At 33.6% G+C, this 14641-nt stretch overlaps 1 protein-coding gene across 1 annotated transcript in view; it reads right to left on the bottom strand.

The window, feature by feature from the left end:
• Positions 1 to 14641, bottom strand: part of Nbeal1 (neurobeachin like 1) — a 190717-nt gene that overhangs the window by 52517 nt on the left and 123559 nt on the right. Inside the window, 3 exon segments of the mRNA XM_047546399.1 lie at positions 3940 to 4064; positions 6204 to 6330; positions 6333 to 6356. Of these exon segments, the coding sequence (XP_047402355.1) occupies positions 3940 to 4064; positions 6204 to 6330; positions 6333 to 6356 (276 nt within the window).

The following is a 14641-nucleotide window of genomic DNA, read 5'->3' as shown; positions in this document are numbered from 1 at the left end:
GTCAGAAGGGATAAAGAAGGACATTACATGCTGTTTAAGGGAAGCATAAATCAGCAAGACATAACAATCATAAATATCTATGCCCCGAACATTGGCTCATCCATGTATGTCAAACAAATCCTTCTTAATTCCAGAAATCAAATAGACCACAACACAATAATACTAGGCGATTTTAACACACCTCTCTTACCACTGGATAGATCTTCCAAACAAAATTGAATAAAGAAACCACAGATCTCAATAACACAATCAACAATTTAGACTTAACCGACATATACAGAATATACCTTCCAACAAAGAACAAATACACTTTCTTCTCAGCAGCACATGGATCCTTCTCTAAAATAGACCATATTTTATGCCACAAAGCTACTGTTAGCAAATACAAGAAGATACTACTTTGTACTCTATCAGACCATAATGGATTGAAATTAGAAATAAATGACAGAATAAAAAACAGAAACTTCTCCAATACCTGGAGATTAAATAATACACTATTATATGATGAATGGATAACAGAAGACATCAGGAGGGAAATTAAAAAATTCTTAGAAGTAAACGAGAACAAAGACACATCATATCAAAATCTCTGGGACACTATGAAAGCAGAACTTAGAGGAAGATTTATTTCATGGGGCGCATTCAAAAAAAGAAGTAGAAATCAACAAATAAATGACTTAACACTACAGCTCAAAGCCCTAGAAAAAGAAGAGCAGACCAACACCAAAAGTAGTAGAAGACAGGAAATAGTTAAAATCAGAGCCGAAATCAACGAAATTGAAACAAAAGAAACAATCGGAAAAATTAACAAAATAAATAGTTGGTTCTTTGAAAAAATAAACAAAATTGATAAACCCTTAGCCACACTAACAAAGAGAAAGAGGGAGAAAACTCAAATTACTAAAATTCGGAATGAACAAGGAAATATCACAACAGACACGACTGAAATACAAAACATAATTAGAAGCTATTTTGAAAATCTATACTCCAACAAAACAGAAAACCTCGAAGACATCAACAAGTTTCTAGAGACATATGAATTACCTAAACTGAATGAGGAGGACATACACAACTTAAATAAATCAATTTCAAGCAATGAAATAGAAGAGGTCATCAAAAGCCTACCAACAAAGAAAAGTCCGGGACCAGATGGGTTCTGAGCTGAGTTCTACAAAACCTTTAAAGAGCTCATTCCAATACTCCTCAAAGTATTCCATGAAATAGAAGAGGAGGGAACCCTCCCAAACTCATTCTATGAAGCCAATATCACCCTGATACCTAAACCAGACAGAGACACATCAAGGAAAGAAAATTTCAGACCAATATCCTTAATGAACATCAACGCAAAAATTCTCAACAAAATTTTAGCAAATAGCATACAAATATATATTAAAAAGATAGTGCACCACGATCAAGTGGGTTTTATCCCAGGGATGCAAGGTTGGTTCAACATCTGGAAATCAATAAATGTCATTCACCATATCAACAGACTTAAAGTTAAGAATCACATGATTATTTCAATAGATGCAGAAAAAGCATTCGATAAAATACAGCATCCCTTCATGCTCAAAACACTAGAAAAAACTGGGGTAGTGGGAACATTCGTTAACATTATAAAGGCCATCTATGCTAAGCCCATGGCCAATATCATTCTAAATGGTGAAAAACTGAAAGCATTCCCCCTAAAAACTGGAACAAGGCAGGGATGCCCTCTTTCACCACTTCTATTCAACATCGTCCTTGAAACTCTAGCCAGAGCAATTAGACAAACCAAAGAAATTAAAGGGATATGAATTGGAAAAGAAGAACTCAAACTATCACTGTTCACTGATGACATGATTATATATTTAGAGGAACCTGGAAATTCCACCAAGCAACTTTTAGAACTCATAAGTGAATTCAGTAAAGTAGCAGGTTACAAGATCAATGCTCATAAATCCAATGCATTTTTATACATAAGGGATGAATCTTCAGAAAGAGAAATTAGGAAAACTACCCCATTCACAATAGCATCGAAAAAAATAAATACTTGGGAATCAATCTCACAAAAGAGGTGAAAGACCTCTACAATGAGAACTACAGAACACTAAAGAAAGAAACTAAAGAAAACCTTAGAAGATGGAAAGATCTCCCATGTTCTTGGATAGGCAGAATTAATATTGTCAAAATGGCCATACTACCTAAAGTGCTATACAGATTCAATGCAATTCCAATTAAAATCCCAATGATGTACCTTACAGAAATAGAGCAAGCAATTATGAAATTCATCTGGAAGAATAAAAAACCCAGAATAGCTAAAGCAATCCTCAATAGAAAGAGCGAAGCAGGGGGTATCGCAATACCAGATCTTCAACTCTATTACAAAGCAATAGTAACAAAAATGGCATGGTATTGGTACCAAAATAGAAAGGTGGATCAATGGTACAGAATAGAGGACATGGACACAAACCCAAATAAATACAATTTTCTCATACTAGACAAAGTTGCCAAAAATATACAATGGAGAAAAGATAGCCTCTTCAACAAATGGTGCTGGGAAAACTGGAAAACCATATGCAACAGAATGAAATTCAACCCCTATCTCTCACCCTGCACAAAACTCAACTCAAAATGGATCAAGGACCTCGGAATCAGACCAGAGACCCTGCATCTTATAGAAGAAAAAGTAGGTCCAAACCTTCAACTTGTTGGCTTAGAATCAGACTTCCTTAACAGGACTACCATAGCACAAGAAATGAAAGCAAGAATCAATAACTGGGATAGATTCAAACTAAAAAGTTTTCTCTCAGCAAAGGAAACTATCAGTAATGTGAAGAGAGAGCCTATAGAGTGGGAGAATATCTTTGCCAATCATACTTCAGATAGAGCGCTAATTTCCAGAATATATAAAGAACTCAAAAAACTCTATACCAAGAATATAAATAATCCAATCAACAAATGGGCTAAGGAAATGAACAGACACTTCATAGAAGAAGATATACAAGTAATCAACAGATATATGAAAAAATGTTCAACATCTCTAGTAATAAGAGAAATGCAAATCAAAACTACCCTAAGATTTCATCTCACCCCAATTAGAATGGCAATTATCAAGAACACGAGCAACAATAGGTGTTGGCGAGGATGTGGGGAAAAAGGTACACTCATACATTGCTGGTGGGGTTGCAAATTAGTGCAGTCACTCTGGAAAGCAGTATGGAGATTCCTCAGAAAGCTTGGAATGGAACCACCATTTGACCCAGCTATCCCACTCCTTGGCCTATACCCAAAGGACTTAAAATCAGCATTCTACAGAGATACAGCCACATCAATGTTCACTGCTGCTCAATTCACCATAGCCAGATTGTGGAACCAACCTAGATGCCCTTCAGTTGATGAATGGATAAAGAAACTGTGGCATATATATACAATGGAATATTACTCTGCCATGAAGAATGATAAAATTATGGCATTTGCAGGCAAATGGATGAAATTGGAGAATATCATGCTAAGTGAGATAAGCCAATCTCAAAAAACTAAGGGACGAATGATCTCACTGATAAGCGGATGAGGACATATAATGGGGGGTTGGAGGGGTTAGCGTTAGGGTTAGGGTTAGGTTTAGGGTTAGGGATAAGGAGGGTGGTAAGAATGGAGGAAGGAAGGACTGTATAGAGGGAAAAGAGGGGTGGGAAGGGTGGGGGGGAAGGGAAAAAAATAACAGAATGAATCAATCAACATTACACTATGTAAATTTATGATTACACAAATGGTATGTCTTGACTCCATGTACAGAGAAACAACATGTATCCCATTTGTTTACAATAATAAATAAATAAATAAATAAAAATGCCACCTTTCTTTCATAAAGAAACATTTAAAAAATAATGAATAAAACAATAATAACCAGTCCACCAACACCCTGCATTCAACAAATAATTAACAGTCATTGGAACTTACCTAAATTATCTCTCAAGGCACTAGCTTCCTCATGGGTTTTGAAATTATAATTTGGCACCAGTTTAAGTCTCATACGAGAATAATTTTCTACATTAGCTAGTTTCCAGTGGATTGGATTCTGTTTCCTAAAAAATATTCATAAGCAAACAAGTAAAATTTTTTTAGTTTTGAGTTATAAAGATTGGTTGACTGAAGTAGTATAAGAAAGTATTGAAGACTTTACATTTGTGCTTAGTACCATTTTATAAAAATATTTATCTAATATAATCCAACTAACCATGAGAGAATTAAGTTTATATATCTACACTTAATACACAAGGAACCTAAAAGGCTAAGCTATTTGCCTAAGATGCCATGAGGTTTACCAGTAGCAGAAATAAGATAGGAAAGGACTTTCAGAATGACAGCTTGATACCTTACTCTTTATCTGTTGAATGGAAGTTCTTAATTAACTACACAATGGGTTTATATTTGCAAACACCATTTTAAAAATAAAATAATTTCATTACAAATAAAAATAAAATTGTAAATGGATACAAGGTCTGAATATAAGGGCTAAAACTATCAAGGGGAAGAAGAAAAGATAAGAATAAATCTTTATGACCTTGGGGACTTAGGAATGGTTTCTTAGATGACACCAATAACATGCAACAAAAGGAAAATTACATAATGTGGACTTCATCAATGTTAATTTTTATATGTCAAAGACCACTATCAAAAAATGTGAAAAGATAATCTACATATTTACAAATAATCTGTCTGATAAGGACCTGTTATTAAAACTATGCATACAGAGCTGGGTGTGGAGGTACATGCCTATAATCCCAGATACTTGGGAGGCTGAGGCAGAAGGATCGCAAATTTGAGGCTAACCTGGGCAACTTAGCAAGACTTGGTCTTAAAATAAAAAACTAAAAGGGGTGGGGTAGCTGGGATGTAGCTTCGTGGTAGAATACCCCTGGGGGTTCAATCCCCAGACTGGCAAAAATATGTATGTAAATGAAATATATATAAATAAAAGAAACTGACAAATCAACAAGAAGTCAAACAATCCAATTTAAAAAATGTGCAAAAGAATCTAGTAGACATTTCTCCAAAGAATATACACAAATGGCCAAAAAGTAGAAGAAAGATGCTTGGGATCCTTAGTTGTTAGGGAAAAAAAAAGCAAAATCATAAGATACCATTTTTTTTTTTTTTTTTTGCGGTGCTGGGGATCAAACCCAGGGCTTTGTGCTTGCAAGGCAAGCAATCTACCGACTGAGCTATCTCCCCAGCCCATAAGATACCATTTTATACCTACTAGAAGAGACATAAAAAAAAAATCAGAAAATGACAAGTATTGATTAGGACGTGGAGAAACTGGAACCCTCATACAGTGCCAGTGGGAGCACAAAACAGTGCAGCTGATATGGAAAATTATTTGGCAATTACTCAGTAATTTAAATACAGAATCTTATGACCCAGAAGTTCCCCTTGTAGGTATATACCTAAAAAGATTAAAAATACTTTTACACAACTAATTTTAGCAGCACTAATTATAATATCCCCAAAGAGGGAAACAGCCAAATGCCCATCAACCAATGAACAGATAAACAAAGTATGGTATATACATACAATGGAATATTATTCAGTCATAAAAGGAAAAAAATACTGATATATGCTGTGATACAAAGAAAAAGCAAACACAAAACGCTACATATTGTATAATTCCATATATATGAAATATTTTGAAGAGGCAAATAATAAAGACAAAAAGAAGTCTGGTGGTCGTCAGGGGCTAGGGATAATGGGGAGTAACAGTATAAAGGGTATGAAGTTTCTTTTTGTAGTGATGAAAACATTCTACAGACAGTGATGATGACTGCATAATGTGTAATGTACTCAATGCCATCAAATCGTACATTTTCAAATGATAAATTTATTTTAAATGTATTTTACCACATTTAAAAAATGACTGCAAAAATGATAATATAACACAGCAAAACAGAAATTACTTCGAATCAATAGAATAAACTGTAAAATATTTAAATGCATAGCACCATTAACCCTAGCTCAAAGAGGTAGTCAGAAAGACAGAAGTAAACTGGTTTAACACTAAGAATTTAATGTCCAATATATCTTTTATTACAGGATAGGAAGGAAAGGCAATAACTGTATGATGAAAAACATACACAAACTTCTAATCATTCCAGACGTAATTCACAAAAATAAATTTTAAAAACCATACAAATTGGAATGAAAATAAATTATTATACTCCTACCTTTCAGCCCAAGGTCCCCTTTCACATGTAAGATAGAGGCGTACTGCCTTCCAGTGTCTAAGAGAGGCTAACTGTTGACTGCTAAGTTGTTTAAGCATATTATTATACCTCAAATTCTCCTGGCGTGTTTTCGATTAAATGGTTCCACAAAAACTCCTAAAAGAAATAGCAATAAATAAGAGCACTGAATCATATTTATAATATTGTTAATTTGACCATTAAAATCACATAATAAGAAAGAAGTTGGTGACCAACATGCTTTTATTATTCCATTACAATAATCTTTTAATGAACATGATGTAATTCTAGCTATCTATTTAGATTTTTTTTAAACTTAAAAAACAACCTGTAGCACTAAACATGTGAAGAACTTCAAATATGGAAAATGCCTCAACAAGGGATTTATAAAGTTGGGTTAATTAACCTTCTACTATCAGGTGAAATAATTTACCTTCGATTTATAAGGAAGGAGATGCAAGTTTAAGCTTTTTTTTTCATATTAAAACAGCTAACTTTATTGTCAATGAAAAGATACGCACAAGTAAAGCATTTTTTAAAAATATTTTTTTAGTGTTGATGACCTTTATTTATTTATATGTGGTACTAGGAATTGAACCCAGTGCCTCATGCATGCTAGTCAAGCACTCTAACATTGAGCCACAACTCCAGTCCACAAGTTTAAAGTATTAAGAAAAGTAATCACATTCCATATTGCCACCAATGGCCTAACAGTCAATCCCAAAACAAAACAGGAAGTCTTTCATAATGAAAAAAGTCATCTCTTAGCCTGCTGCTCTCTAAACAGCACCCTGGCTACCAAATGAATTCATATACTTATTCCAGTTTTCAGGGTAAAAAAGACTGGTAATAGTTTCTACCAAAAAGTATCATTAAGCCCTGAATTTAAATTTTATAGTTTTCTAAGAGACAAGTGGTAAAACTGGTTTATCTCACAATGACACTCATCTATTAGGATCTTAAATGACAGCATTGATTAGTTTCAAGCAAATCAATACTGAATTAAAAGAACCATTAAAGACATGGATCAAACATTTAGGCAGTATAACAGGACATGGTTAAAAATATAAGCCTTGGAGTTAGATCTGAGTATAAATCTTAACTACTACTCTAAGCTAATTCTCTTATCTTAGTCTTCAGTTTTGTCCTAGCTAATTCTCTGCAGAAAATGTCCTAATCTGTTAGGAGGTTGACAATAACAATCATCAGAAAGATTAAGATCTAAAGTGCTTAATAAATGCCAGAAAAATAAAGCTTTCTCAATAAATTGCAGCTGTTTTATATATATAAAAAAATTTGTGTGTGTGCTGCTGGGGATTGAACCCAGGGCCTTGTGCATGTGAGGCGAGCAACTGAGTTCTATCCTCAGCCCCAATATATTATTAGTGTAACTGTTACTCAATTTGTAGAAAATCCATGATCTGGGTTACAATATTATCAAATTTTAAAACAGATAATTTCTGAGAAAATCCAGGAAGTCAGGATAGCTCCATGAAAATCATACATTGATTTCAGAATTTTAAAGTTCAAGCATATATGGATATTCCTAAATTAGGTGTTTCTGTTAGAAATCTAACAGAAAAATAATAGGGGAAATGTTGATGAGAGTATAAAATGGTAGAATATCACTCAGGGCAATTTAACAGTATTTATCATAAGTACTATATACTACTATTTCCACCATCCTAGGGAAGTCACAAAAACATAACCATAGGAATATTCAATACTATACAATGATGTGAAAGGGTAAATAAGGTCCAACAATGGGATATAAATAAAAGACATGCTCTAATATCTCATACAATGGAATACTATGCAGCCATATAATGGTATAGGAAGATAAATACATTCAGCCCTTTTAATCTATGGGTTCTGTTTCCACAGATTCAGCCAAACGTGGATTAAAAATATTTGGAAAGGCTGGGCACAATAGTGCACTCTTGTAATCCCAGCAGCTCAGGAGGCTGAGGCAGGAGGATCACAAGCTCAAAGCCAGGTTCAGCAACTTTGCAAGGCCCTAACCAACTCAGTGATACCCTGACTCTAAATAAAAAATAAAAAGGGCTGGGGATGTGGCTCAGTGGTTAAGTGCCCCTGGATTCAATACCTGGTACCAAAAAAACAAAAAACCAAACAATTAGGAAAACAATTGCATCTATACCAAAAATGTACAGATTTTTTTCTTGTCATTATTCTCTAAACAATACAGTATAACAACTCTGAAATAACACTGACATTGTATTAGCTATTATAAGTAATCTAGATGACAAAGTAGAGAGGAGGATGTGCAAACACAGAAAACAAAAAATATAACATGGTTATGTGCAAATATGACACCATTTTATATAAGGAACTTGAGCCATCTGTAGATTTTGGAATCCATATGGGTAGGGAGATCCTGGAATAAATTCCCCACAAATACAACTGTATATTTTAAGATAAGAAAGGATTAGCACTTTAGATAGTTACATTTTGGTTTAACCAAATATATACATAAAAATACAGGAAAGATACATACCAAAATGTTAACAGTGATGGAATTACAAATATTTTTATATTTATTTTATGGAATGATAATTTTTATTTGGTAATAGGAAAATTAGGAATAATGTTAGGATATAACAGGAAATGGTAACAAGAAGGATAAAAGAGCTCATATAGAACAAGGTCACTTATCTGTTTAAACACACATACCCAACCACAAAGGGGGAATAAAGATCACAAGATAGTACTCCAAAATATTAAAAAATAACAACTAAGTTAGATTATAAATTCTTTCATTTTCTTTTTAAAACTTTGCACATTTCTTTTCAATATATTTTGCTTTTATGACCAGAAAAATCTTAATTAGTACTCAATATAATTTAACTTATTATTACTTAAATTTAAATAACTTACCTAACAATAAAAATTAAGTCATTTTTTAATTCAGAATGGGGCATTAAAGATAATCTGGTCCAAACTCCTTCTTATACAGATATGAATATTGGAGCCCAGAGAGAAGAAATGTTTTGCTTCTATGATTATCCAGCTAATAAGTATGAAACTGGTACCATAAGTCAGATATTCTAATTCTACTCCCTCAAATAGATGATGGGTAAGAATGAAAGAAAAATGGATTGGAAAATATTACTCTTTCTTTTTTATTTATTTTTTATGTGGTGCTGAGAATCGAACCTATGCTAGTCAAGTGCTCTACCACTGAGTCACAACCCAAGCTTGGAAAATGTTACTCTTAAAAGCTTCCGAGGCAGTAAAAACAATGGAAACATTTCCCCATTTATTCATCTCATTAGTTTTTTTGATAATACATTATTTTTCAGGATTACAAATATTTTTATATTTATTTTATGGAATGATAGTTTTTATTTGGTAATAGGAACATTAGGAATAATGTTAGGATATAACAGGAAATGGCAACAAGAAGGATAAAAGATCCTATGCTACCTTAAATTAGTATTTTTACCACTTTCAAAACAACGAAAAAAAAAAAAAAACCCACCAATTCTGACTCCATTTATCCTTTTAATGTTACCTTTTATTTCACCTCTATAAGTGTTTTAACCCCACAATAAGTTATTGATGTTTTTTTAACTATCATGATTCACTTATGTCTACTTAAATACTTCTTTCTTGAACTATTCCTTCTGCTTTGCAGTTCCATGCTTCTATGTGGCCTGAAGAAGGTCCTTTAATATATCTTGTAGTATTTTTCTCTCAACTTTTGTACGAAATGGTTTTGTTTTCATTTTTAATGCAAAATATGATTTAAAATATAGCAATAGTTAAAATAAATGTAACCTTAATTGTTTATGATTACACCAAATATGCTAATTAATTCTTCTTAAATTTGGGGACAAAATCTTCACAAAAATGTAGGTTTGGATGTTTGAGCTATATGCACATATTCTTTTTTAGAGACTGTACTTTCCAATTCAATAAGTGTTTTAAAATTGTTCTAATAAACTGAATATGCTCAAGTCATTTTATTGTTTAAATAATAAATTTAGTTACTTTAAAGATAACAATAGTTCTAAATGATGAACAGGTCTGTGTAGGTCTAATTACTTCTGAAAGACCTACTCACTTTGGACAACATGAAACTTTATGGGGTAACCAGTTCAACCACCAATGACATTCTTGGAAGACAATATCTGCAAAGGCACAAAATGCTAATAGCCATTTCCATTTTGAGAAATGAATGAAAAATGAAGTCTTAAAAGCTGCAGATCCTCAGCCTGAAATCGACTTCAGATCCTCAGCCTGAAATCATCAACTATTTCAACTCTTAGAGATTTTTAGTTTGGAGAAAGATCTTGGTCCTTGCTGAACCAGAGCTGTCCGCTGTAATTCATGTGAAAACAAACACATCCCAAGGAACTTGCTGAATAAAGTTCCTTAGCTCCTGCTTGTTATTTACAAAATCGAATAAGTGAGCTGGGAGCAGACAGTGATACAGAAAGCACCCTAAGACCTGTCTTTTGTTGCCGCTAGCAGGACAGCTTACTATTCACTACAATGAAGTGGCAAAGAATATAGCCAAGCCTTGGTGCCACCAAAGGAAGATCTTTTGAATTCCAAACACATGTTATGATTATTCTTCCACAGGGTTGATTTTGATTATATTAGTAATTTTGGCAGTTGTTCTGTTGATGAGATGATAATAGTATTAGTTCACTTTTGTATTCTGTCCTAAATGAAACTACTAAACAGCCATAAAGTGCCTTAATATTCTCCTCTAACAGAAAACCAGGCTGGAAAAAAGGTTTGGGAACCACTGATTTTCAAGATCTTTATTTCCCTGGAAGATAATTCTTTGGTATTTGTGTATCCCTTCATATACCACCAAACTCCTCCAAAACACTCTTCCAGAATATGTATTTGATTGGTAATAAAAACAAAAACAACAAGAAAATTGAAGCAAGCTTGTATGCTTAACACAGAGTGCTGTTTGCTGGCTAGATACTCATCTTTATATCTGTAGCAAATGATGTGTTCAATTTGCTCTAGATACTGCAGCCTTCCAAGCAGCCACAGCTATACTCAGGATTCAGTGTGCATCTGAACTAGCAAGTGCCCCCAAGGCTACACCCAGTTACTTGGGCAGCAGGTAGCAACAGCCCAGAGGGAGCCTTGGAGCAAAGGCCAACCCCACAGCATATGTGTTGCAGTTATTGCTATGAAAATCAACAATGGGGAAAGACCTGAACATTTAAAGAAATAATTTGTATGTATGTATGAGTGAAATGTAGCAGAGATATCCCAATGTCAGTAAACAGTTCTGTTTCTTATACCTTATAGAGCTACATTCAGTTATAATTGTTGATTACAACATACTTGAGGCATTTGAAATGCACAGCATCAAAAAAATACTATGGTTTAGATCTTAAATGCCCCCAAAGGCCATGTGATAAAGGCATGGTCACCAGGTGGTGGCACTATGGGAAGGTGATGGAACCTTTAGATGTGGGGCCTAATGGAAGGAAGTTAGGTCACTGGATGAGTGCTCTTGAAGGAGAGCCAGGGCCCCAGCCCCTTCCTCTCACTTTTGCTTCCTGGCTGCTAGGAGGTAAATAGACAAAGTAACAGTGTCAAGAAATCATGAACTGAAACCATGAGACAAAATAAACCTTTCCTCTTTATTTCAGGCATTTTGTCACAGCAACAGACAACTGATTAAAACAAACAGACTGAAAGGAAAATGAAGCTGCCAATCTAGCAAAAATACCATTTGAATGTTGTTTTTTTCTTTTCAGAAATTAAAGGATGCCATTCCCTTATCTTTTTCATAATTACTCTTTTTGTGTGTGTTTGTTTGAGATATTGGAGATTGAACCCAAGGGTGCTCTACCCCTGAGCTACTTCCCAACCCTTTTTTAAATTTTATTTTTAAATTCTGAGACAGGGTCTCACTAAATTGCCCAGGCTAGCCCAAATTTGCAATCTTCCTACCTCAGCCTCCCAAGTCACTAAGATTATAGGCATGCAACACCTCGGTCAACTCACAATTACTCTTAAAAAATCAGTTCTATAGGTTTTTACACTTAGAGTTAACAGTTTAATTGTAGCCACTCTAACACATATGTAATAGTTTCTGTCATTTAAATCAGCATTCCCCCAATGATTATTGATTTAAACATCTTCTCATGAGTCTGTCATTTATATATTTTCTTTGTTGAAGACTCATTTCAAATTATTTTTCTTTATTCTGTATATAAGTCCTGTGTCCATGACCTTATTTGCAAATATTTTCTCCCAGCACATGAACTGTTTTCTTACTCTTTAACAGCATCTTTCAACAAAAGTTTTTAATTTTGATTAAGTCCAGTTTTTAAATGTTTGTCTCTTATGTGTTATGTCTTTGGTATTTTACAGAGGAACTCTAATTTTAGGTTATAATTATTCTTTTTCTGTGACTCCTTCTACAAGATTTATGAAACTTGCCAGGTGAGATCTTAGTAAAAGTTTTAGATTTCACATTTAAGTGTATAACCCATTGGAGTTACAATATGAAGTGTAAGTCAGGTGCTTCCATGAGAAATGAAAGAAAACCGCAAAAAAATACAGATATCCAGTTGTTCCAGGATCATTTGTTGAAAAGAATGTTCATTCTTCACTGAATTGCTATTGCAACTTTGTCAAATTTCACACACACCTATGTATGACTCGATTTCTATATTTTCTATTTATTCTGTGGGTTTGTGTGTATATTCTTATGCCAATAGCACACTGTTTTTGATCAGTGAATTTAAAATACATCTTTAAATAGTAGCATCAGCCCCCAAATTTTGTTCTTCTTTCCCAAAATTCCTGTGTCTTTTCATATAAATTTTAGAAACTTCTCTTTATGTACAGAGAAGCTTCCTAGCATTTTTAATAGTATTGCATTCAATCTAGTTTCTTAGATACCTCAGGATTTTATTCTTTTTAAAGCTGTTGTCAATAGTATTCTTTAAAAAATTTTTTTTCTAATTAAGTTTTGTATTTTGATTTTATGCCCTGCAATCTTGCTAAACTCATTAATTACAGGTTTTAAAAAATAATAGATTCCTTGAAATTTTCTACATACAGAACCATGCTATCTGCAAATAGTTGTTTTGGTAAATAGTTTTATATGAGTGCCTTTTATATTCTTTTCTTGCTGCATTTGCTAGGATTTAAATAAAATAGTGACTAGGTTTAGGAAAAGTGGACATTACTACTAATTCCCTATCTGGAGGGAAAGCCTTCAGTTTTTAATCTCTAAATATGAAGCTGCTGTAGGAATTTTGTAGGGATTGAGATAGTTCCTCACTATTCCTAGCTTTGACCATAAATGGATGTTGAATTTTGTCAAATGCTTTTTTTGTAACTGCTATAGTTTTTCTTGACATGTCTATTAATGTGGTCTCCTATATTGATTGATTTTCAAATATTGAACTAGCTTTGCATTCCCAGAACTTTCTCCATTTTGTTGTGAAGTTATTTGTATGTGTACCATTGGATCTGGTTTATACCTATGTTCCTGAGGGATAGTGGTGTGCAGTTTTCTTGTACTGTTTTTGCATGGTTTCAGTATGACAGCAACACTGCCCTCAGAAAATGAGTTGGGAAGTATTCTTGCTCTTCAGTTTTCAGAAAAGACTATAAGGAATAGATATAATATCTCCATTAAATTCAAGAATTTGAGATTGAGACCACCTGGGCCCAGCGTTTTCCCTTGTGAAAGATTTATAACTATAAATTTAATTTCTTTAACTATGCAAGTTGTCTACTTATTTTTAAATAAGTTCTAAAATTCATGTCTGTCAAAAATTGATCAATTCAAGTTGTCAAATTTCTGGGCATAGAATAGTTTGCAGCAATCCTTTTTTTTACCATATTAATATCTGTGGAGTCAGTGGTGATATTACATTTTTATTCCTGGTATAAGTAATTTTTCATTTCTTTTTTTTTTTCTGGCTAGAAGTTTTATCAATTTTATTGGTTCTTTTTTTAGGGGGTATTGTTTTGTTTGTGTGGTGCTGGGTATTTAACCTAGTGGCACACCACCACTGAGCTATACCTCCAGGCCTTTTACATTTTGATTTTGAAACAGGGTCTAAATTGCATTGCTGAGGCTGGCCTCAAACTTGCCATCTGCCTGCCTCAATCTCCTGAGTCTCTGGAATTACAGGTGTGAGCCACTGAACTTGGCTTTGCTATTAATTTTAAAAGTTAGATTTTGGTTTCAGTGATTTTCTCTATTGTTTTTCTGCTTTACATTTCATTGATTTCTCTTATTTATTAGTTCCTTATCTCTGCTTGTTACAGGTTTAAAAATACTTGCCTTTTTCTAGTTAATTAAGGCATGAGCTTAAAATTATTAATTTGAGGATTTTCTTCTTCTTTTTTTTTTTTGGGTGCTGGGGATCGAACCCAGGGCCTTATGCTTGTAAGGC

Source organism: Sciurus carolinensis, chromosome 3 (assembly GCF_902686445.1).
Source record: "Sciurus carolinensis chromosome 3, mSciCar1.2, whole genome shotgun sequence".
In the NCBI taxonomy this organism is placed as follows: Eukaryota; Metazoa; Chordata; class Mammalia; order Rodentia; family Sciuridae; genus Sciurus; species Sciurus carolinensis.
Note: the sequence above shows the minus strand (reverse complement) of the source record. Positions and strands in the feature narration are given on the sequence as shown.